Source organism: Protobothrops mucrosquamatus, unplaced genomic scaffold, assembly GCF_001527695.2.
Source record: "Protobothrops mucrosquamatus isolate PMUCROS unplaced genomic scaffold, P.Mucros_1.0 scaffold3848, whole genome shotgun sequence".
Classification (NCBI taxonomy): Eukaryota; Metazoa; Chordata; class Lepidosauria; order Squamata; family Viperidae; genus Protobothrops; species Protobothrops mucrosquamatus.
This window is the reverse complement of record NW_015389798.1, coordinates 2,591-28,454: the sequence shown is the minus strand read 5'-3', so window position 1 is coordinate 28,454 and position 25,864 is coordinate 2,591. Positions and strand designations below refer to the sequence as shown.

The 25,864-nt window shown below is 41.1% G+C and overlaps 1 protein-coding gene across 1 annotated transcript in view; it reads right to left on the bottom strand.

Moving 5' to 3' along the window:
* Window positions 1-25,196, bottom strand: part of LOC107298287 (histone deacetylase 5) — a gene marked incomplete at its 5' end in the record, with an annotated part of 34,665 nt that extends 9,469 nt beyond the window's left edge. The window contains 10 exons of the mRNA XM_015827661.1: window positions 1,058-1,145; window positions 3,163-3,218; window positions 3,325-3,432; window positions 4,903-4,952; window positions 5,598-5,718; window positions 14,730-14,863; window positions 16,420-16,585; window positions 20,763-21,080; window positions 21,500-21,711; window positions 24,974-25,196. Coding sequence (XP_015683147.1) covers window positions 1,058-1,145; window positions 3,163-3,218; window positions 3,325-3,432; window positions 4,903-4,952; window positions 5,598-5,718; window positions 14,730-14,863; window positions 16,420-16,585; window positions 20,763-21,080; window positions 21,500-21,711; window positions 24,974-25,196 — 1,476 coding nt within the window. The remainder of the gene's footprint in view (window positions 1-1,057; window positions 1,146-3,162; window positions 3,219-3,324; window positions 3,433-4,902; window positions 4,953-5,597; window positions 5,719-14,729; window positions 14,864-16,419; window positions 16,586-20,762; window positions 21,081-21,499; window positions 21,712-24,973) is intronic.
* Between the last annotated feature and the right edge of the window lie 668 nt (window positions 25,197-25,864).

The window sequence follows — 25,864 nt, the reverse complement described above, 5'->3', positions numbered from 1 at the left end:
CTGGCCCCCATCTTTACCTGCATCTTTAATAAGGAGATGTATTATCTCCCTTCCTGTTTCATACACTTTATTATCATTCTGATGCCCAAGAAATCCTCTATCAAATAATTGAATGACTACAGACTGGTGGCTCTGACATCCAAGGTTATGAAAACCTTTGAAAGGTTAGTGTTGGCCCATCTGAAAACCATCACAGATGTGCTTCTAGGCCCCTTGCAATTTGCCTCCTGTGCAAATAGATCAGCAGATCATGCTGTCATTATGGCACTGCACTACATCTTACAACATCTTGAATCCCCAAAGAACTATGTAAGGATCCTTTTTGTAGATTTCACCTCAGCATTCAACGCCATCATTCCTGAAATCCCCCTCTCTAAACTGACTCATCTAGCTGTGCCTGACCCCACTTGTAGATGAACTATAGGCTTTCTAATGAATAGGAAGCAGCAGATGAAGCTAGGGAAAAATCACATCAAACACCCGGTTCAATTAGCACAGGAGCCCCCAGATTGTGTACTCTCCATTACTCTTTTCTCTCTCTCTATATATATATATATACCAATGACTGCATCTTGAAGGATCCCTCTGTTAAAATACTGAAGTTTGCAGATGATACAACAGTCATTGGTCTCATGCAGACAATGATAAGTCTGCATATAAACAAGAGTTGGATCAACTGACCCTGTGGTACAGCCAGAACAATCTGAAGCTGAACATTCCTAAAACTGTAGAGATGACAATAGATTTTAGAAGAAGCTCTCCTATTCTACAACCTCTTACAATATTAGACAACACAGTATCAAAAGTAGAGACATTCAAGTTTCTAGATTCTATTATTTCCAAGGACTTGAAATGATCACCAAACATTAGAACCATCATTAAAAAGGCACAACATTTCTCACCTTTTCTCATATTCTCATCTTTCCTACTATCTTCTCCTATTGGTTTATGATTTATCAATTGTTGTTTTAAACTTATGATTAATAATTGTAACTATGATTATGACCTGTAACCTAAGAGAGTAAGTGACCACTGGAGTAGAAAAAAAAAGCCTTACCCAATCCACAATGAGGATTTTACTGATGGCAAGCTTTTGTTGTAGAAGCTTAGCAGCAATGGCAATAGAGTTGAAGAAGCAGAAGCCCCTAAACAAAATGAAAACGAAGAATGGCATTATTGGGCTAGGATAGATGAGCAGCATAAGAATTGATATACTCTACCAGAATAGGGCCTCCCTAAGCCCAACTTTCTCCATTACAGCAGGTAGCCAGATTTCATGAAGGATATGCTCATTGGTAGAGCATCTAAGTGATTCTAACAGGTACTAGATTGAGTAACTCACCTCTCCAATTAGCACTACGATAAAGCCTTGCCTAAAACCCTCGAATGCTCCTGCCACTAAATGGTGCCATGCCTTATTTGACCCTTAAAAATGCTATTTATAGTAACAGGTATCACAGTATGCTATGGAAAAGAATTTTCTAATCTTATCACCTTTTATACATCCATTTTCTAAACATATTTGGGGGTATGGATGTCTAAGTAAAGTAAGTTTTTCTTCTTTTTTTTTTACAAACTTTTATTGAGTTTTTTATCCATAAAGGGAAAAAAGGGAGGAATATAGGTATGGTAGACAGGGGAGGGTGGGGAGGAAAAAAATGGGGGATTTGGAAGGGGGTAAGGGTAATATATAGTCAATAATTTTACAAGCAAGTAGGTATCCGGCATATCATAATACGTAAATACCTTATCGTAATATTTAAATAACATATAACATATTCAAATATTTTTCACTTAAACTTAGCTTTAACAATAAAGGCATAACCATAAATTATTGAAAAACAAGTATTTCCACCTAATAGCTAAACAAACATATTAATACTATTGAAGTCTCAGAGAAAAAGGACAGAAGAAAAGAACAAGAAAATTTCTAACAATCAACAATAATAAAACAAATTTCAATAAATCCTTTCACCTAACTATCTATTAATTAATACTCCATCATTAAACTTCTAGCGTGTCTCTAACCAATGATAAAAATTTTTCCCAGGTTGTAAAGTAAACTGAGTCATCTTTTTCTTTCATTTCTAATGTTAACCTATCCATTTCCGCAGAGTCTAAAATTTTTGTAATTATATTCTGGTCCGATGGTAAATTCTCATTCTTCCAAAATTGGGCAAATGCTATCCTCGCTGCAGTTAAAATATGCAATATCAAATAATCATTCTCTTTACCGTAACTAGGTCTTAATATTCCCAACAAAAACAATTCCGGTTTAAATTCTATCTTTATATTCATCATCTTTTCCAACCATCTATGAATCTTGGACCAATATTTCTTAGCAACTGGGCATATCCACCAGGCATGATAGTAAGTACCTGGTAATTGTTTACATTTCCAACAAGTATCTGAAACATTTTTAAACATATGCGCTAATTGAACCGGTGTCATATGCCATCTATAAAACATCTTGTATAGATTCTCTTTATATATTACCGCTTTAGTAAGCTTAATGTTTTTATCCCAAAGTTTTTGCCACTCTTCAAGATCTATCGTGTATCCAAAGTTCTTTGCCCATACTATCATCGTTTCTTTCACTTGTTCTTCTTCCATCTTCCAATTCAAAAGAAATTTATAAAGTTTCTTAATCAGGTTCTCATCTGTTTTTAACAATATTTTATCTAAAGGGGTTTGTTGTTTGTAAAAGCCTGTTGGTTTTATGTCTTTTTCATACCTTGTTTGAATCTGCAAGTAGGACCACCATGTCAGGTCCATACCGTGTTGCTGTAAAGTTTGCCTGTCCTTAACTTTTCCCTCTTTATCTAAAATATCTTTGTAACAGACCAGTTTGTCATAGTTAATCAAATTTGGGTACGCAAAAGCTTCCATTGTTGAGAGCCACTCAGGTATTTTCATGTAGATTTTATGTTTACTTTTAAGTAAAGTAAGTTTTTCAATAACATATCAAATATGCAGTACAACTCAAGAAAAAGAGATGGAATTTCATTTGAGAAGATGGCACATAAAATGGCTTTTTAAAAAAATGCACCTTTACTTATTCCACTTTTCCAAAAGAATTTATTTTAGAAAATGTAAAGTTTTTAATTTTGCAGTAGTTAAATGTAGTAGATATTTCCCCCTCAATTTATAGCCTATACTTACATGGCAGTAGACTCTTCTGCATGGTGACCTGGTGGTCGGATGACAGCATATCCATTCTAAGGATGAAAAAGTCATGTATCTTTAATAATATGTTCATTACATTATGATTAGCACAACCACTTTTAATGCACTTTCTGTCAATGGATTTAAAGAAGAATTTACCTTAAGTTCCCCTGATGCCACTTTAAAGGCCAGCTCCAGCAAACAGCCAACAGCCATGCGGACTGCACTGGATGAATGCATTTCATTCCATACTGTGTCACTGTCAACCTGCAGTGAAAGTTTATCATAGACCACAGGAGTTACAGAAGTTAAAGAGTAAAGCCATCCAAGCTGGCCTGATCATTTCCTTCTTTGATTTCCATCTTGCTTTTAGTTTAGAAATTCATACACAATACTTGTTCCTTCTATTTTTTCCACAACAACAACAACAACACTGCAAGGGTTAGGGTTAGAAGAGTGATTGACCCAAAGTCATCCAATGAGTTTCTGTGGCTGAGCATGTACAAGAATCGAGATTTCCTCATTTCTAGGCCAACAGTTTAACCACTACTTCATACTTGGTCCCGTAGATTTTGTCCTATCTATGAAAGGCTTTAGGAGATGAGGGAAGTAACCACTTCCTATTTGATAGGTAATAGGAATGGTGTTGTAATGAGAGGACTTGTGCGTGGACAGTCCTTTGTGGGCTTTCCTTCCTATGCAAACAAGCTGCCCAGAGTTACCTTGAGGTAAGAAGGGCGGCCTATAATTTTGGAAATAAAACAAAAAACTGCTAGAGGAAGTAAAATGGAGCACACACAGAATTCAGGAAAGTGACAAAGATACATCCTTTCCACCAGGCTTCTAAATTGCTAACAAGAGTCCCTGCGGATTTTACTCAGCTAGTTCTTGCCGACTATAGAGGCTAGTGCTCATCTCCATTTCAAGGTCATTGAGCCAGCGCTGTTTGAACACATTTCTGCAGTCGTGGCCAGCATGACATCACAGAGCACTGTAGCAGTACCCATTTATCTACTCGCATTTGCATGCTTTCAAACTTTAGGTTGGCCTGAACTGGGCTGAGGATGGGACCTCACTCTGTCGTGTGGCTGACAAGCCCAGGGTCTTAACTGCTGAGCCACCGCACTGCTCCAGATTGTTAATAAAATTGATTTAATGATATTGATGTTTAATTTTACTCTAATTTTAACATTCTTTTTATTTTCATGTTTTATAATTTGTATTTTAGCTGCCTTGAGTGCTGTATAGATAAAAAAACAGGATATATATTCCATTAAAAAATGAAAATAAATGAAAGATGCAGCTGAGGCCTCATTCATCACTTTATCTATTGCTTGCAGGCAATAGATAATTGCTATATAGGATTCTTGTGGGTATTCAATAGCATGTAGAATGAAGATAAGAAGCAACAACCCCAAAAGGAATGATTTTAAAGCCATTTCGGTACAATTCAAGGACACATGAAAAGATCAAGAAGATGCAATTAAAATATAACATAAAGAACCATCTTATATCAAACTCAATCTTTTGTCCTCTGGGTTTCATATTGGAGCTCTATAGGCTTTCAGGCAGGGTCATGCTCCATCACAGATGAAAACTGCATCTGCTTGCTACTAACGTGAAGCCGGATTCCCAGAAATTAAATAAATGACACAGCAGAAATGAAGTTTTAAGCTGGGATATGGGAGGCTTTCATTTCCTGCCATCTGATTTCCCTGGCAACTGTATTTCACTCACCCCAATTCCACCACATGGGAGGACAGCATACATTTTCTGACTAAGGGGGCCTTAGAGGAGAAACAAAGAAGAGGAAAGGGTATGAATGCCACATTTCATATACCAGTTACATTGTACTTAATTAATTTTCCTTACATTTTTCATGTCTATTTATTTTTACTACCATAGAAAGAACAAAATTATAATCTTCATGAATACAGGATTCAATTGGGCAACTTTACATTCCATTACTTCTTTTTAAATTGCCTACAGTGGGTTATAAGTCAATTTAGTAGCCCACAATTTTGAAAAAGCATAAGCTCTAAAATAGCTAAACAGGCATAGATCAAATAGCCCCTCCCCTCAAATTATCTAACTTCCCCTAAAAAATGGGACTCTTCCCATTATGTGCAAATGCTCACTTAGTTTTGTATCATTGCCTCATTCATTCCATCTCCCAATTCAGAAAATACAGTCCCCTGCCATCAAATGTTTTCCCATCTGATAACAGAAGTTTGAAAAGACACACTTTGCCAGGTATATTAAAAATATGGCCTACCTGATTGCCCTTCCTCATATTTAACCATACATGTTATACCTTTACCATATACATAGATAAAGCAAAATTCTGTACATTCTGCGATTTTTGAAAGGGGAAGAAGGAGCAACATTCTGCATTATGAAAATAGAATTACATAAAGTCCTAGACATTCTACCTAATAATTTCTTGTTGTCAAGTTTTTGCCTGTTCAAGGGACTTGTTCCATATAGTAATGTGTGATGTTCTGAATGGACAGCCTGGATTTCATCCAATGTTGCCTTCCGGCCTCGGATTCTCTAAGTAACCAAAAAATGGGTGAAGATATTAGACAGAAAATTTAAAATATGGACTTTGAAAGTTACATTTACCAACACAGATGTCTTGTCCATGTTTTGGTAATAAGGTTTATTCATTTTATATTATTTTCAAGCTAAATATCTAAATTTGGTTTAACAATTAAGCTTTTCTCCATCCCAGCCTTTCCAATAATTCATTTCAGGTTAAGAATTGTGGACATATCTTCAACTGTCCCTCTTTACCATTTGAGCATTCATGAATGGCTTAGGGCCCATATCAACATTGCAATCAAAATTCATATGCTCTTCAAAGACTAAATCAAGGATCACTTTAATAATGTTCAATATTAAATGATTTTATGGAAAAAATGAATTCTTTTGTTCTGGCTTCAGAACAAAGGGTTCCTTTTCAGGTGCTTTTCTATTCTGGTCAGGCTTTGTTTTTTGAGTAGGACCCATGGCATAGCACACATATACAATATACAATGTATGGTCCCTCCAGGCAAAAGCAATGCCAGCCCTGTAATTTAATTTCCTTTGTGCCCCACTAAGTTTTCTCTGAAATATTTGCAAGAAACCTTCCCCTGACAAGTGCTTTGATAGTGGCATGATCCTTGGGATATTTCTCTACAATGCCCGTAAGATCGTTCACATTATCTTGCATTGTCAGATCACTGGTCCATTTGCCAAAGTACAACTTTTTGACTGCCAGCAGCCAAACCGTCAGGAAAAGGTTTTTTCATTTCTCATTATCAGAGATATTTTCATCTCTCATTATTAGAGCTCATTACCATCTCTCTAAAATCTGCATGGAAAGAATTCACTTGCCACTAAGCCTGCCTTCCTTAATCTCAGCATCTTTAATTCGTGTGGTCATCAACTCCCAGAATAGCCCAGGTTGCATGTAATTTCTACTTGCTGAGAATTCTGGGAATTGAAGTCAGCACATCTGGGAAGTTGCCAGATTGGGGATGGTTGTAGTTGTAGCTGAATCTAAGTTTCCTAGAGACATGTGTGAATTAACAATGAAAGAAAGGTGAATTCAAGAAAGAAAATACATATGCAAGTCTCTGGAAAGCAAATGACCTTATCAGTTAATAAAATCAGTTTAGTCTCTCATCTTCCTTATTTATTGTTCTTTCTCTGAAAAAATCTTCTTTAAAAATTTTTTCCAAAGAATTTGACAGAGCCTACAGTTTTATTCTTTTGCCTTTTTTTTAGAATGAAGCTAGAAGGATTATTGAAAAATGTTGTAACTAACAAAACAGGTATATATATATGTACCAAAGTTCAATGTCAATTCACATCAAAGTAGCAGCTATCTTTGGAATCTCATATTTTGGAAATTTTCCCCCAATTATTATTTGGTGATGACAATAATTACTAGCCATTAAGTCATTGACTCTTAGCATTTACACACATAAGATTTTCTCCATGATGTTCTGTCCCTAATCTGATCCTTCAGGTCTTCCAATAATCAAATTTATCCATCTTCCTGGTGCTTGTCCTCTTCTTGCCTTTCCTTCCACCTGGCCATTTGTATCTCAAGTGAGAATGGGCATTGTCTTACCTGAACGCCTTTTCTCAGCATGAAGATGTAGCCTCCACCAATGGGTTATCGAAGCCTTCCTGCTCAATTTAACTAAGACCAAACTTTGGCCACGCCTCCCCTTGGGCGGTCCTTTCCCAGTTTTGTTTGACGAGGCGAAGCATCCATGGTCTGACACAACAACTCCTGAAAAAAATTCAGCCTAGACCCACTAACAAGGGCGGGTGTGGAGGCTACATCTTTATGCTAAGAAAAGGCGTTCAGGTAAGACAACGCCCATTCTCCAGCATGAGAGATGTAGCCTCCACCAATGGGACATACCCAAGCCCCCCATGTCCCCTTTGGGAGGGCAGTCTAGGCTTGTGATTCATGGGTAGAAACTACCTGCTGCAAGACTCTTCTGCAGAAGGAAGCATCTGCTGCAGCGAACTGATCAAGTTTGTAATGCCTTATAAATGAAGAGGGGGAAGACCAGGTGGCTGCCCTACAAATCTCTTCAACCGAAGCCTAGACCAGGCCGCAGACGTGGCTGCATTGCGCGTTGAATGGGCTGTGATGTTTGCCAGAACCGGAAGAGACTGAGCCTTATAAGCATAAGAGATGCATGCTCTGATCCATCTTCCAATGGTTGAAGATGACACCTTCAGACCCCTGGAAGAAGGCTGGAAAGACATGAACAGCGCCTCTGTTCTGCGAAAAGGCTCAGTATGCTTCACATAGTGATGCAAGGCCCTACGCACGTCTAATGTGTGCCATAACTTTTCCAGGCGATGAGACGGTCGAGGACAAAAATCTGGAAGAACTAGATCCTGAGATCTATGGAACCAGGTATTGAGTTTCGGAATGAAGGATGGATCCAACTTGAGGACCACCCTGTCATCCAGAAAGTTACATAGATCACCCCTGACCGAAAGAGCCGCCAGCTCAGAGATACGCCTTGCCGAAGTAATGGCAACCAAAAAGGCGACCTTCAGAGAAAGAAAGTATAAGGAACAAGATCTAATTGGTTCAAAAGGCGACCTCGTGAGAACTTGCAACACCTTGGGCAAGTCCCACGTGGGATATCTATGTACCACAGGAGGAGCAGTGTTAACAGCTCTCTTAAGGAATGCCCTAACTGCAGGGTGATGTGATAGCTGTATCTGATTCTCACAAGTGAGAACCGAGGATAAAGCAGCAATCTGTCTGCGGATGGTGTTATGAGACAGACCCTTGTTCAGGCCCTCTAAGAGGTAATCTAAGAGGATTGGAATGGTGACCGCCAATGGATCTAGTTTCCGAGAGGCACACCATGCGCAGAAATGCCTCCACGTGGTGTCATAAATCCTATTAGTGGAAGGACGTCTGGAGGCCTGAATTACTGTAATGACTTCCGGTGAATATGACTGCCTGGCTAAGCTCTCCCGCTCAAGTGCCAAGCGGCTAATTGAAGCCACCGTGGATCCGGGTGTTGGAGCTGACCCTGACTGAGAGAAATGAGATCCGGTGGGATCTTCCATGGCTGAGAGATCGACAGATCCACGAGGTCTGCAAACCAAGGTCTCCTTGGCCAGTAAGGGACCAGCAAGATTAACTCCGCCTGTTCCAAGAGAAGCTTTCTGATGACAGCCGGAATCAGTGGAAGAGGAGGGTATGCATACAGGAGCCCCTTGGGCCAGGGACTGCGGAGGGCATCCGTGCCCTCCGCCCCCCTTGATGGAAACCTCGTGAAGAATCTGGGCAGCTGAGCGTTCGTCGATAAGATAAACAAATCCACCAGAGGCTGACCGAACCTCTGCACTATTCTCCTGAAGAGGGCTGGATCCAGGTGCCACTCTGAATGGTCTACCGTCACCCTGCTCAGAGAATCTGCCTGACGATTCGCCTCTCCTGAAATGTGCTCTGCACAAATGGATGCCAGGTTGGACTCTGCCCACAGGCCCAGAGTCATGGCTTCCTGCATGAGGGCCAAAGACCTGGTCCCCCCTTGCCTGTTGACATGAGCTTTGGCTGCGACGTTGTCCGTCATTACCAGGACATGTTGTCCCGATACTATGTGTGAAAATTGGCGAAGTGCCAGGTGTACTGCCCTGAGTTCCAACCAATTTATCTTGTGGGTGAGATCGGACTGAGACCATCGGCCCTGTGCCACGTGTGTCTGTATGTGCGCGCCCCATCCGAACATACTGGCGTCCGTGGTCAGGACGAGTCTGTAAGGCTCCTTGAAAAGTGATCCCTTGTGTATGGCTGCCGACACCCACCAGTGGAGTGAAAGTAGTGTGTGATGAGGGACTTTCACCTTCCGTATGGAGGCACTCATGTTCCTCTTCTGGAAAGGGAGTAGGAACCACTGGAGATGCCTGGAGTGAAGTCGTGCCCAAGACACTATTCCCAGACATGAAATCATCTTTCCCAACAGCTGAGACAGCTGGACCAGTGGAACCACCTTGCCTCTCTGAATTTTGTGAACTAGAGATTTGATGCTGTCCTTGCGTTCCTGGGATAGATAAACCTTGCACAGGTTTGAATCTATCACCGCGCCTAAGTGTAAGATCCAATTGGTCGGAGTGGTGTGACTCTTTTTGAAATTCACAGAGAAGCCGTGTCTCTGAAGAGTCCGTATTGTGGTCTGTAGATCTGTCTGCGCAGAACGGAATGAACTGGACTGGATAATTATATCATCCAGGTAGCATTGTACTCTTACCGGAATCAGCCTGAGATGAGCCGCTAGCACCGTCAGCAGCTTTGTGAAAACCCGAGGGGCCGAGGACAGGCCAAAGGGTAGGGCCTTGTATTGATACTGCCTGCACGCATGGCAAAAACGGAGGAACCTGCGGTGATGGGGTCGGATTGGGACATGAAGATAAGCCTCTGTCAGATCTATGGAGCAGAGGTTATCTCCCCTCCTGATGCTGGCCAGAATGGATCTGAGAGACTGCATCTTGAATCTCCTGTAAGATATGAAGTGGTTTAGTCCCTTCAGATCCAAGATCGCTCTCCAACCCCCCGAGGCTTTTGGGACCATGAAGAGGATGGAGTAAAACCCCTTTCCCCTTTGGTCCAGAGAAACCGGCTCTATGGCCTCTATACCTCTATATCTAACAGATGGGAAATGGCCGTGGAGACTAACCCGGCTTTGCTTACACGTCTTGAGACTGGGCACTGGATGAAGTGGTGTGGGGGAGTGGAAGTGAATTCTAGGGCTAGGGCGAATTTTATGGTCTCCCTCACCCAGGTATCATTGGTGGTGACCTCCCAAGCGTCGCTGAACAGAGCCAAGAGACCTCCTATGGGAGGATCCAAATTGGCGTCACTTGGACCTCCTATATGGGCGTCCCCCAGCTCCCCTGAAGGGACGCTTGCTCTGGAACTGTCCCCTGGCTCCTGAACTCTGGCGGTCCTGTTGCCGATCCTGTCTGGGGGAAAAGGATCGGGAACCTCTGGGCCAATCCCAGGACTGCCCTGATTGAAAGGGCTGCCGCCAATCCCAGGAACCCCCAGCACGAAAGGACTGTTTTTGGAATTCTTGCTGAGGTCTCCTGTCCGCCTTCTTGGAGGGGTGAGCCAAGGTCTTTCGTTTGTCCTTCCCTTCCACTAGGTACGGTTCCAAGACCGCCCCGAACAATTGAGTACCACTGTATGTGTCTGTGGCCAGACGCCATCTTGATTTGAGATCTGCCCTCCACTGTTTGAGCCACAATAGTCCGCAAGACGCTACCATGGCCACAATAGACCTAGCTGAATACTTGACCGAATGGAGGGATGCATCTGCCATATACTCCGCTGCAACTAGCTTACCTAGAGTCTGTTGCGCACGAACCTGATCCGGAGGAATTAAAGCCTGTAACTCATGGAGCCACATAATGGAAGTCCTCGCGAAAAAGGACGAGGATGTTGCTGCCCTGATGGCCCAGGCTGAGGCCTGATGAGCTCTGCAGAGAGAAAACTCGAATCTTTTATCCTCCGCCTTGAGGTTCTCTGCCATGTCACCAGGAACTGTGGACGTGGAGAATAAGGAAGTCAAGGGGGCATCCACCGTAGGTACCTCTAGGAGGGAAGAAAAGGTAGGTGATACATTAAACAGCTTCTTTTCCGTGCTGCTGGGTGGAGGTAGAGTGGACAATGAAGCCCACTGTTTCTCTACCATGGTGCGGAAAACTGCAGGGCAAGGAACTTGCTTTTCCTCAATAACCTTTACCGCAAATAAATGATTTGACTCCTGCGCAGCGGACGTAGATGGTTCAGGTTCCTGCTCTGCGACCAAATTGGCCGTGGTACCGGCCTTTAATAATAGTGATCGAAATAGAGAAGGGTCAAAAAGACCCAATGTTGGAGTCGGATCAGGTGCCACCTCTTCATCCTCTGACATAGGTAAGTCAGTTGTTTCCAAGTCAACAGACTTGGCCTCTCCCAGTTGAGACGAAGTCTCAGAAACACCAGAGCCTGCAGACTGGAGGTATCCAGTGCGACCTGCTGGCAAGGGTGGAGGAGAAGGGGATGGGATCTGTGCAGACCCCTGACCCATAGAGGATGCCATAAATTGGTTGAAGGCCTGTTACATGAAAGAGTTGAACTGTTGTGCCCAGAAAGTTTGCTCTGCAGGGGCAACACCAGAAGCGGAGGCCTCAGAAGCCTGTGGGGTGATGGAAGCAGCAGGAACTGAAGGACCAGAAGGAAAAAGAGGAGAACCGGGAAGGGAAGGAGGGAGACCAACCTGTTCAGTTCCCCCTTGAGGAGACCAAGCCCTGGGGACTTGATCAGAAGGCACTAGTGAAGGCTCAAATGGTGAACTGTCCAGAGAAGCAGGGGGAACCACTTCAGTTTCACTGGACCTGAGCCTTTGTGCTCTGGAGAATTCTTTCTCCAGTGCCTGATGTCTCCTCGAGGCCTCTCGCTCAGCAGCCTTGGAGGGTTCTGTAGATAAATGCTTGGTTTTGGCTTTTTTCTTTCCCCCCGCGCCCATATCAGAAGATCTTCATTTGGATTGTGCGGGGGGGGCATCAGAACCCTGCGAAGTCTGAGAAGTTTCACCATCTGCCATTGTGCACCGGACCTTCCAGATAGGAGAAGCACTGTAATGGGGGTAAACACGCAGATCAAGTTGTCCGGGAGGGAAGCTTCCCGCGCCCTAAGAGAACCACAATGACAAACAGCCAGCAGATTTCTAAAACTGTCTGCTAGGCCCTGCTGGCACAGCACCGCGAGCTAAGTAGAACAGGTCTATTAAGTTCTCTCAGAATTAAATCTGATAATGGATTGATTCGAATAATGCAATAGGAATCAAAGAGGGAAACCCCCTTTTAATGGAATCCTCATAAAAGGAGAGAAGAATAAATTGTCTTATAAACCCCCTTAAGAGCCCAACACAGTAGGCTACAGTAATCAATAGGCCTAAGCAGCGTGAAGAGAGGTCTCACCAAGATGGCGACCACACCCAATTCAGATTCAAAATGGCGGCCGCGAGTCACCTGGCCGCCTAAAAGGCGATGCCGGAGTAATAATACCGAAATAAAAGCTCCACCCGACGATCAGGGAGACCCACAGGGCACCAAATTAATCTCCTCTCACCCCCTTAACTTATAAGGCACCAAGAAACTTGCGGTTTCGCTGCGGAGGTAAGCTGCAATCCGATCCTCTCCGGGGCCTCGTGGCCACGAGGCAAGGAGGAAAACACTTTGCAAAGCACTCGGCCGTCCGGCCTGATCTTCAGGAGCGATCGGAAAAAAAAAATCGCTCCGGAGCGCTCAGGGAACTCCCGTCGCAGCGCCAAACAGCTGGTGGAGATTAAAGCCTGAATCCCACGGCGAAGCTCCTGTTTACACCAGGGTCCTGGCAGCCCCCAGGAAAACACACTCCCAAACTGCCAGAAATCCTATCTGCAACACTTCCTATGCAGTGTTAAAATCCAAATAAAAGACTAAATGAAATTAAAACAAAAACCCTTAATTTCTCTATCCTAGTCTAACTAAATAAAACAGTCAAAATGAGGAGTTATACAAAGTTGTGTCCTACTGAGCCGAGACTAAGACAAAACTGGGAAAGGACCGCCCAAGGGGAGGCGTGGCCAAAGTTTGGTCTTAGTCTAAACTGAGCAGGAAGGCTTCGATAACCCATTGGTGGAGGCTACATCTCTCATGCTGGAGAACCCTACATTTATTTTTCAATGATCCATTTGTTAGCTGTCCATGGAATACTGCTCATTTTTTTCCAACACCAAAGTTTAAAGTGTCAATACTCTTCCTATCTTGCTTTTTCAAAATCCAACTTTCATTTCGATAAAGTATCACCAGGAATACCATGGCTTGCATGATTCTGATTGATTAAAGATCTATGTGTCTAGTACAATGCTGATGTGAATTAGTACATTAGGCCTTTGTTTGCTGATTAGATTTATATCAAAACATATAACAGTTGATCATGTTTGATACAAAAATTAGTACAAAACCTCAAAACAATCTTGTATTTTTGACTAATCATTTCATAGCACTGGATTTCACCTACTTTCTGCTGAGAGAGTTCAATGACCTGGTATTCAAATACATTTTTACTACCCTTCCCCGCCCTTTAATTTTAAGCATGGGAAGAAAATAAATGAACAAAAGACTCACCCTCATAGCTAAATTTGCAGATGTGGCAGATATCGAGAGACTGCATAGATGCTTTCCCCAGAAAGGTTCAGTACATAATTGATGATCAGCCCCGGGGGGAGGGGGGTCAATACTTTTATAAAGTCAATACACGTTCCTGCATGAAAAATGTAACAAAGTAACCTATAGTACTTGAAAATTAATGGAAGAGCAATGAGGAAAGATGTATATGGTACTGTTTTTCATGCAGGAACATGAGCTTTCAATTTGTACATGGACTATTTGTTTTCATGCTAGGTATCAAGAGTGTTGACAACCCCTGGAATGGACTGACCTTGCTGGGGAAATTCTGACTCTATGAAATCTCAAAGTATTACAGATTATGATAGAGAAATCTGAGGTCTTATATGTGTTTGCTGAAGCAAAAATTCCAGCAGTTCAAACCGGCTAGGGCTGCTGGGACTTGTAGTACAGTAACATGTAATTGGAGTAGCTTTTGTTTTCAGAGTTCCACTGCAGTTATTTTCTTTTGTGCTGGAAATACAGGCTGAAGGCTATGCTTTACGTATCTTTCTTTGTTTTTAAAATCCTCTTCTCTGTGGATTGTTTCCAAAACAAATAAGATGCAGCAAAATTGGATATTCTTGCAGCAATTTAAAGATTAGCAAATTTATTAGGACTTGGGAACAGCATAAAAACTACCACGTGCCTGATGCTGTGGACTCATCTATTTTGTATTTCTTATTTTTTATGATGCCACAAAGCTTGGATATTCCAGGATGGCGCCCTTCCTCCACTGTAAAATCATTTCTATTTTTTGAGCTATTTTTTTAATGTGACTTTGGAAGCTGTCTTACCAGCCGCTGGCAAAAAAGTTGCACTCTGAGATTTCTTACCTCACACTTGGTTAGCAATCCTGTCTCTTGTAGTCTGGACCAAATACTCTGTATCCTCCCAGCATGTTCTGGGTGAACATTAGTGTTTCCACATGTACACTGGTGCTTCAGCATGAATGTGTCATAAACAACACCTATGAGAAGGTGGTAAAAACGCACAGAAGGAAGGAGGAAAAAAATAAAAAGCAACCAAAATCCTGCCCAGGTAGCATATTGGGATTCTGATGGCATGCTAAAGACACTATTGTATCACAAAATTATTACCACCATGGATGTGTTCAGTTATAAAGCAATAGTTTACTAGAAGACAAACTCCTAAGATCGCTTTGCTTCAGTAAGCCAGCATGGCTTCTTCTATCCTGATCTCTTTCTCTGTCTCTCTCTCCCCCTCTCTTTTTTTTTGCGCAGCGACTTACCACTCGTTTTAAACAAAGCAGGAGCTTGTGGCTACCACATTATTTTTATTTGTTAAGAATATCTGAGGTTGATGGGGTTCTCAGATACATTCTATACATTAGAATACATAATCTACCACTGAGCCCCCATCCTGGCCATACTGTCTTCAAAGACTATAGCCAAATGCAACAAAAGAGAAAATAATAGAACATATAAGGAGAGAGATCTAATGCAAATTTAAATTATATTTATTTTTTTCCACTAACCCTGCCTATTCAAATGGCATATAGCAGCCAGCAAACCACTTTTTTTCCTCTGTGCTTTTAAGTCAGTCTTGACTCATGGATTAACTCTAAAGTTTTTCTGAAAAGATTTCAGAAATGGTTTGCCATTGTCTTGCTAGGGCTGAGAGAAAGTATCTGGCTTTGTGCCTAAAGCAGGACCAGAACTCATGACCTCTCAGTTTTTACATTGATACCTTAACTACTATACCAAACAGGCTCTCCAACAAACCACAAAGGACCCTAAAATTGAAAAAATAATGCATTAATTAAAAGTATCTAAAAAGCATTTGCATTAGCTAATCTGCTAACCTGGGCAAAGTGAAGGAATCACATGATTTCCAAATATTCACTGGCTTTTACTGAAGGTGCTATTTTTAAAGCCTTTTAAATTTTTAAGGCTTAAGCTCTGATTATCTGAGGGACTGCCCCTCCAGTTATGAACCTCTCCAGTCATTAAGATTTGCAGAAGCCTCCCTTATCAGAAGCCTGCATATCTGGAATGGGAAAGAGCATTGCATTGTTTCTAGCTTGGAATACATTCCCCTATGAGTTACATTTGGCTGATATTCTGGCAACCTTTAAGAAAAATTGTAGAGAATAATTTTTTTCTACATTCTTTTGATACTGGTTAATATCTAATTTTATTTAAGTTTTAACATTTTGTGATTGACAGAAGCCTTAAATCCTCATCAAGTAAAATAAATCAATAATAAAACAAATCCAGTTAAAACCACCAAACGGGCAATCTTCTCTCAATGAACCAAACTGATTTAAATTCAAGATATTATCCTGTTGTGCCCTAAAGTAAAGAATAAAGCAGAGACACTATTTAGTTCTTGGACACTAGGGACTGGATGTGATAATAAAGGAGAACATATGCAGAATCCCTTGCATATCTGAGAAAGAAATTTTCAGGGTAGGAGATGCAGTTTCTAAGCAGCTTGTTCATGCCCAGCAAGACAATGATCTCACTGTCTTCCAAGCTTCAGGAAATAAAGTCCTTCACCTACCTGTAGTGAAAAGGTGATGGACCAAAGGCTCAGGTGTACTGTTCTTCAGGCTAGTGCTAGCAGGTGAAGACTGGGTACGGCTAAGGGCTTGATGGGGTATAGTACTTATGCTCAGGGGAGTTTGATAGAGCTGCAGAGATCTTAGCTGATGTGCATCAGCAAATACCTATACATTTTACAGGAATAGTAGCCAGAGAGAAAGAAAAAGAAAGACAGATCAAAAGATCTACTATTTCAATATTTCACCAGCTTTAAAAAAAACTGCCTTATTTAGCCCAACCTATAGCATTTATGAGGAAGCTAATGCTCATTGACAGTTGCTTTTTTACTTGTCCATGTATTTATGATTCATCCTAGTACATACAGAGCTAGGACAGTACAAAACATGTCATATTGAAACATTGTAAGACTAAAATTTCATAAAATGTTCTGTTTTGAGTATGAAATGGATAGCTGAAAGCAGTCTGGAAATGATTTAAGCCTGGAAGTAATCTTTTCTAAGCTTGAACCACTATGTGCATTCAGAATGCTTCCAAAATGTAAAAATAGCTAATTTTGCATGGTTATTTCATGAAATTTTACAGCTCAGTTATTTCAAAATAACTTGTTTTGCATTGCCCAAAGAGAACTATATATATATTGTTAAAACATTAGATTTCAGAAACATAAAAGAGCTGAAATTTTACTGTAGACAGGTATATGGCTGGTATCAATCATATCTTATAGCAAGTTCTATGGATGTAGCCTAATCCTACTCAGCTGGCCATCTTAATTTGAAAAGTTCATTGAAAAAAAAATTAGTTTAGACCTCAAGCAAGGATCACTTGGAAGATGGAAGAATGAGAGGAAAGGAGTTTAAAGAAGGTGCATGTGGTGTTTGTGTGTGTTTTGCTTACTTCCAAATCTGACCCAGATCTGCTTCCTGTTGCCTTGAATCACATAGGCATGGCAAGCACAAAACATTATTTATCAGGAAGTATAAGAAGTGAAAGGAAACATTTGTTTATCCTGATCTAACCCACTCCCCTTCCAATTATTTCTGCAACCCACACACAGAAAGGTTAATTTCTCTGCCAGTAGCAATGGGAGAACAAATCCTTCTCTCAGCAACATCTATGGTATTTTTCCTCCAAATATCTTCAGTGTTAATATATTTGTTTAAATTGGTTTTTATTTTTTGCTGGGGGGTGGGAAGCCACTCTGATTTGTTGAATGGCAATATAAATTTCATAAAGAAATAATTAGATTCACACATAATACTAGGCTAGTTTAGGCAATTAGATTAAGCAAACCAGTTCCAGTTAATCATGGGTTAATGTGACCTATGAACACAGCCACTGACTCCCTATGCTGCAGCCATCCTCAATCTGCAGAATTTTAGAATCCCCAACCAATTGCTCTGATGGTTGGAAATCCTGGAAAATGGTTACAATAAATCTGGAAGGTACCTTGTTGAGAACATTCTATAAAGTACATTCACAGAATCGAAAACATGGCAGAAACTTCAAAAATAATATAGACCACATCTTCTGATTTAGGAAACCTCTGGCAAATGGCCATTAAGTCTTTGTTTAAAATTCTACAAGTTCATTGTTTATTTTATTTTATTTAGAAAATTTATATTGCTGCTTACTCGCACATGGCGACTCAAGGCGGCTTACATGGTTATAAAAGCACCATATAAAAGAAGTAAAAATAATAAGAAAAATAATAAAATAATAATTCCCCCACCCTGGCAACAACACACATTCATACAAGCCATTTAATGGGCTCCACCTGCTCTGGGTTCTGCTCTGGCAGAACCACGTCTTCAGCATCTTCCGAAAGAGTGTTAGAGTGGGGGCCAGTCTCATCTCTGGAGGGATGATGTTCCAGAGAGAGGGAGCCACCATGGAGAAGGCCCCACTAGATGTATCTCCTTAGGGACCCGTAACATTCTCCAATCTAGTGGGTTAGGTAGATGTGACCAGCAAGAGATGGTCTCTCAGATAACCAGGTCCCAAGCCATGAAGTGCTTTAAAGGTGACAACCAGCACCTTTCCCGGAAGGAAATTGGCTACCAATGCAGTTCCTGCAAGAGAGGTGATACATGTGCACACCGAGTTTTGCACAAAACCATGCAGGCTGCTGCATTTTGCACCAACTGGAGCTTCCGGATGTTCTTCAGGAGCAGCCCTATATAGAGCTCATTGCAATAGTCAATATGAGAGGTGACTAGGGCATGAGTGACTGTGAGTAGGGTTTATTGATCCAGGAAAGGGCATAACTGGCACACAACCCGTAGTTGCGCAAAGGCCCTCCTGGCCACGACTGCCACCTGCAGAGCAGGAATCGCAAGTCCAGGAGAACCCCCAGATTATGCACTGGGTGTGTTTGGGGTAGTGCCACCCCATCCAAGACTAAAGATGGCAATTCTCTATGGGACAAAGACCTCCAAACCCAGAGCCAACTCGGTTTTGCCAGGGTTCAGTTTCAACTTATTGCTCCCCATCCAGCCCCTAATAGCCTCCAGGCACTGTGAGAAGGAGGTCACTACCTTCAGAGGCAGTTTGGGATTACTTGGTCAAGAGGTTCTTTCTGATGTTTAGTTAAAATTATTTTTTCTTGTATTTTGAATCCAATGATTCAGAACTTATGCACTGGAGGAACAGAAGATAAAACATTCCACCCTTGAGCACAAAATTATCCAGGATTATACTTCTGACCTCCCAGATATTACTAATCTCCCAGAGATTAGATTCTCCAAAATTTCTCATCACTGATCATGTTGCTAGAATTGCTGGGCATTGATGCTCAGTAATTATTGCAGGCTTCAAATTCCACACTACTGCCAAGATTTTTAGATATGGTTGTCTATGGGATCACACTGGAGAAAATGGAGCTTAAATGTACGGGGAAATGATCAACATGAATCAAACCTGCATATGGCTGGTGTTGTGTTCTATGCTTGACTGATTAAATATAGAATTCCCCAGTAAACTCAATCAAGAAATTTCCAAATATGTGGCATTCATTTTAACAATAGCACCCATACCATATGCATGTGAGTCCTAAGCTACCCCTCAATGTTCCTTTGACATACTTTAATTTTGAACTCCTTTCAATCAATTCTGATTTCTTTGCTGACCCTTTTTCTGGAGGAAAGGACTTTCATTTTTTTGCCAAACACACATTCTAGTATGGAACTGATGAAATTTTTAAATGAATAAAACTGAAAGGAAGACAGATGACTCATAATCAAGGATGACGTTCAGAAGCCAGAAGTATGCTCAGAAACCAAGGATAAGAGAGACAGAAAAGGTGACTGTAATGCAGTAGATGAGTCATTTCCCCCTTTGGAAGCTCCATTATCTCAGATGAATGGGGTTGAAGAATGGGAAACAAGAAATATAGTCATTCAACTAGTTCTCCAAACTTATAGTTCCTTGTAATTCACCTCTCCTGTGCTATGAAGCACTTCTTTTTCTATTCTTCCATAACCATATTATTCTTCCTACTTTGATCCAGTCTTCCTCAAGAAGCAGTAGTAAACAAGCTCAGCATGAATGGAAGAATTGATATGTTTGATCTCCAATGGGACTGCTGCTGCTGTCTGCAGTATTGTTTTCCATTTATAAAAGTTTATTTTTACTTTTAAAAGCATGCTATACTTTTCTTTAATTGATATTTATGTCCAAGCAATATGACTAATCATTCAAATGGGGCATACTTTTCTTCTGAACCCTTCTGCTTTTTTTCTACTTCACTGCAAATATCAAGAAGTAGCATGGCAGCTACATTTTCTTAGGGTATTTATCATAAATAACCCAAATGTATTTTCTGCCTTTATGCCCACTAATGATTTTTAGAATCATGATTTCTCTGCTATTTCCATTCTTTTCTACCCTCTACTTCTTCCATGCCAATTGGCCAGCAGTGTTGCCAAAATGGAGACACCACACACAATCCCCAAAGCAATTATAAAATAATGGAATCTCACTTCCTCTCATACTGAAGAGCAGGAAAAAAGTGTTATTAGTTTTCCTTGCTAGCCCAGAAATTAATTGCCATGCCTAAAAATGTGTTAAGCTAAGCAAGTTTGAATCTCACATTTTTGCATATGTGTCAAGGCACAAAGTCTCATAACTCATAGAGAAGTTCTTTACTCTCATACATACAAGGATTCCTATATGCTTTGCTATCTTGTTGAGGAAATGAACAGATGAACATCAATGCCTCCCCGCCCGTACTGCATGTAGTCTTGAAGGGGAGAAGCCTTTTGCAATAGAACAAAATTTTAACGAGCACTTTCCTGTGACTTCAGTACAGATTTTAATGACACACTATTTTAAGAGAGGCCTCACCTGCCTGTAAGTAACTCCCAACTCCTCAACCTCCTGTTCTTCTTGTAGCCTGTTCACTCCAGCTTCATCTTTCATTTGAAGACAGCCTTGCTCTTTGGCTATACTTTCTTCTTCTTCTTCTTCTTCTTCTTCGTCCTCCTCTTGTTCCTCTAAGCCATCCTGGGTCCCCTCATTTTCTATTGACCCATCCAGCACAAAGGGCCCCTGGCCCAGGCCCAAACCAAGCCCCAAAGACTCCTGTTGTTCTGTCAGTTCCTCCTCTGTTTCCTCAGGGTGTGTGGTAGGTGGCCGGGGCAACTCACCGGTCTTGGTGATTATCTGCAAGATGGGAAAAAATTAAAAAGGAACAACTGCTTGCACTTTAATTGCCTGGTAATTTTGAGGTCAAAGCAAGAACCTGGAAGCCTTGGGATGGGGAGGAACAAGGCACACTAAATACATAGTTTTGCTGTTCTGGTGACTTTAATTCTTTGAGCTTCATTTCTAGTCCTCTTAGCTGCCTACAGGATAAAGAGGAACTCAGAAAAATACACATATTATTCAATTCCCCTTTTGTAAACAGACTGACAGTAGCTGGAAGATTTCAATCCCAGGTACCTTAGAGCATGCTGAATGACAAATAGAAAGGGAAAAAAGAGCTTTGCTATCAATCGTATACTTTAGCTGGGAATACCAGAGAACATGGATTCATGTCCAAATGGATTACACAAAAGTTTGCCCGAGTCACATTTGCCTACCTTTCCCAGTTGAATCTGCTGCTGTTTCTGCTTCTCCAAGAAATGTTGGTGCTGTTGCTGCACAACCAAATGTTGCAATGCTTGGGGGCTCTGAGGCAGTGGGGACGATTGGGTGCGGCTCAATGGACGATGTCGAGGCAACTTGCTTACAGTGCGCAGGTTGGAGGGGATGCGTTCTCCTGTCACTAGAGGCGATTGGCCATGCAGAGGAACTGTAATGAAGAGACCAGGCTTTATTGTGAAGACACATGCAAAGTATTACATTACATTACATTTAAAAATGAAAAGCAATTAGCCCTATAATTAGATCTCATATTTCTTTTTATTTACATGGAAATATTAGTAAGCAGCTTGAACATGACCAGACTTTCGCAAAGCTCATATTCTGAATGCAAAGGTTGGCTGGATAGCAGCAGACCTGATTTTGAAGAGAGAAAAATTATACCAAAGATACATTATAAAGACTACCTAACACTGCCACTAACCCAACAGAGGCTTCTATACGAGAAAAAAATATAGTAAGATGAAAGACAAAAGTTAATTTGCTTTTAGCCACAGGTCTTGGTGATCAAATACATAAAATAAAGTCTAAGAATGTACCGACTTCTTGTTTTTATTAATTTTAAATTAAAAGTAGTTTTCAAAGCACAAAAGTGTTGCGCACGTTCATCCCCTTTGCAATCAATTGCAATTCCAGGGGGAAAAAGTTGCTTGCACTTTTTTGGATGCTACCGCAAATTTTGCAATCTGGTCTGTATTGAAAGCTTTTATCCATCAAAATCTTTATTGCTATTTCAGTATGTGTGAAGTGTTTCATTGCTGGATAAGAGAGGACAAAAAGGTCCTTCTTAGATTAACATATATTTGGTAGGAAGACAAATAACCTGATCTTTGATCATTCCATTACCACAAATACATTCATGGTTAAAACTAGGGAAGGTAAGAATACCTGCTTTCTGGGAGAGCTGTAGGCATGAGATGGAATCCCAAATCAATAAATGCTCCCTACAACAAGAAAGTTAGGATTTTCGGATAGGGTGGTTATCATAATTGGTGTGTAATGTAATATACTATCTGAAAATATGTGACTGGCTGATAATTTGCAGTCAATTGCAAACTCATAATCATAAAACTGACTTTTTTGGTTGAATCTGGGTTCTCTGTTCAACGCAGTCCTAATGAAAAACAGATCTACTCTTGACTGATTAAATTGTGTCCATCTTCCTGATTTCAACAATTCTTCCTGATAATATAAAGTAGATAAACTGTGTTCTGCATTTGAAGCAGTTTTTCTAAGTATGGCAATACTGATTACTTGAATTGGTATTGAGTATCATTAATCTGTTATTGCTGTTCAGTCACAAAGTCGTATCCAGCTCATCGTGATTTCATAGCAACCTGTGATGACCCAGGGCACAGCACAGAGGCAACGCAGTCAGCTGGAAATTCAAACCACCCTTTAATTGCTCCAAATTTTCCCCAAATGCTCCCATGTTTCTGGCAAGCCTCCAAACAAAGGAAGACACACACATACCTCTGGCTGCAAGTAGTTTCACATACAGCCTAATTAGGAGAGGAATTTATTCAAGGCCATGGAGATAAGAAAGAATGACACATAGATCCTGAATCTAACGAGTCTCACGCTTGCCTGAGCAGTTTCAGTAGGGGAGCTAAAATACAGTCCGAGTTCTTTAAACACCCAAGCAATGTTGTCAGCCAGTCCAATGGTCAGTGTCCGGGTTTCCAAACAGAAGTCACAGAACAAGAGATCAGCAACAACATACACAAAACTCCAAGGAATCAGCATTTGTTCTCCCCACAGTGTCGCCTTAAATCTCATTGTCCAGGTGTGTCTTGTGGAGAGGGGCGGAAGGCTCTCCTCCCAAGTAGTTGAGCCTGCCTGCGTTGTTCCCTCCTTCTCTCCACTCTCCATGCTCTAGGATCAGTGGGGGTGGCCCTTCCTCATACTTGAACTCTCTCTCTCCTGTTCCTCCTGTCCCACTCCTAAAGGGCCCTAGCCTGCCTCTGCCTGCTCTTCCCCACATTCCTCTGAAACCACAGACACCTCTCCCTCGACCTCCATAGGGTCCCGCTCATTTTCCTCCGCAGATTCAGGCTCGGTCTTTTCCAATTAGTCCTCTCTTCTCATTTGGGGCCAAAGTATTTGAGCTTCAATTTAGTATCAATCCTTCAAAGGACACTTAGGATTGGTTCCTTTAGGGTTGACTAATTTGATCTCTTTGCAGTCCAAGAGACTCTCTAGAGTCTTCTCCAACACCACAATACTTCAGCGCTCAGCCTTCCTTATGGTCCAACTCTCACAGCCATACATTACTACTGGGAAAACCATAGCTTTGACTATATGGACCTTTGTTGGCAAGGTGATGTCTCTGCTTTTTAATATATTGTCTAGGTTTGTCATAGCTTTCCTCCCAAGGAGCAAGTGTCTTTTAATTTCATAGCTGCAGTTGCCATCTGCAGTGACTTTTAATATCATTAAATGGAATATCATTAATACTCAATGATAAAGCTGTTTCCTTTATAGTGGTGTAGCAATCCTCAGAAAAAGGATTCTGCTGACAACTTTCTTTTTCAGACTTTCAAAAACCTTGTGATTGCTTGTTCTCCAGACCTCAGCCCTTCAACAATAGGGCTACATCGACTGCAGGCCCTTGGTGAAAAAAATCTTGATTGTATTATATTAGACATTGCTATGTTAATGTGCTGATTGTGGTACCCTGAAGTACTTTGTTTCTGAAATATATTCCAGGTATTCAGAGGAGTACATTTGTTCTATTTCCTGTCCTCTTTGTGCAGTTTTGATCTCTTGCCAGAAATAATCACTTTAAATGTTTGATTCCCGATTTCACTCTTTAGCAGAAATTACTCATTTTGACCAGCAGCCCATTAAAATGATTCTGCTTCAGAAGAATTATGTAGTACCCTTTTGCTGAGAACAACCAATAAAAAGGAATAAAATACCTCATAAGTGAGCTGCCTCTGGCAGCTAAGCAGTCATCTTGGATACACATTTAGTTAATTATCAGCATTGCCCAAGATAGATTAGGATAATGACAGACAGTTAGGTCTAGTGGTAAAGGCACCAGGCTAAAAGAGGGAGACTATAAACTCTAGTTCTCCCTTATGTATGAAAGCCAGCTGGGTGACTTTGGGCCATTCGTTCAGATTCTCTCTTAGCCTAACTAACCTCACAGGGTTGTTATTGTGAAGAAAATAGGAGGAGGAAGGAGTATTAGGAATGTTCATCATCTTGAGTTACTTATAAAAAATTAAGGCAGGATAAAAAATGTTACTGATTTCGATTGAATGTTATACAGTTGTGTACCAGCTACTCTATTTCTTCTTGTTTCTCAGCTGCTTCCAAGCAACAATGGTAGAGTACTACATTTTCTATGCCATGCCCAACCCTTGTGGGCACACTCACTATGCTAAATCACATCTTGACCTGCTCACCAGCAATTAGTGTATTTTGTTGCCGAGCCTGTTCCAGAAGCAGGACATGTTGAAGCAAGGAAGCGTGCCCGTGATTATTGGTCTCTCCCTCAAGAGCAACCCCCAGAAGGCAACTGGGAATAGACGACATGCTGAGGAACTTGCTTGTCAAGGCACCTCCCTGGCGCAATGACTGGATGGTCTGGCGCTCTGCTTCTTGCTGTGTGGTTAGATTTGGGGAGGCCTAATGGAAAGAGGGACAAAGAGGGCTTTTAGACTCTCGTAGGTCCAGATGGGAGATACAATAAAGTAAAATATAAAGTAAATGAAAAAATATGGAATTAAGAGGTAAAAGTGCAAAAGCAAAGAAAGAAAAAGAAACAAAGTGGCTTCTAATTTCCTTTATAGCATTCAAAAGCATTTTCACTGCAAAATACACAATCACTGTCCCCTTCATCCATTTTAAACTTTCTTACATCATCTCCTTATTAATCTTTTTGCCAGAAGTTCTTATAAGTCTTTAAAACTTTTTTCTCTTTAGTCCTTAGTAATCCAGAAAAAATGATAACCCACCAAGTGGAATATTATCCTGCCACAAAGAAAAAAAAATCTCTTTAGCTATAAATTAATTAGTTCCAAAAGTGATTAAGAAATGAGGACTGGGCAAAGTTTATGATTCTGGTTGAGGCAGTGAAGAGTTCTTGAAGTCCAGGAATATCTTGGAGCTACAAATTCCACACTCCTGTCTTAATACTATGAATGTTTCATTTTTTAGTGTGTATTACTATAATCATGCTAGATCAGTGGTTCTCAACCTTTTTAATGCCACGACCCCAACCGGTCGTAAGTCGAGGACTAAACCGGTCATAAGTCGAGGACTAAACCGGTCATAAGTCGAGGACTAAACCGGTC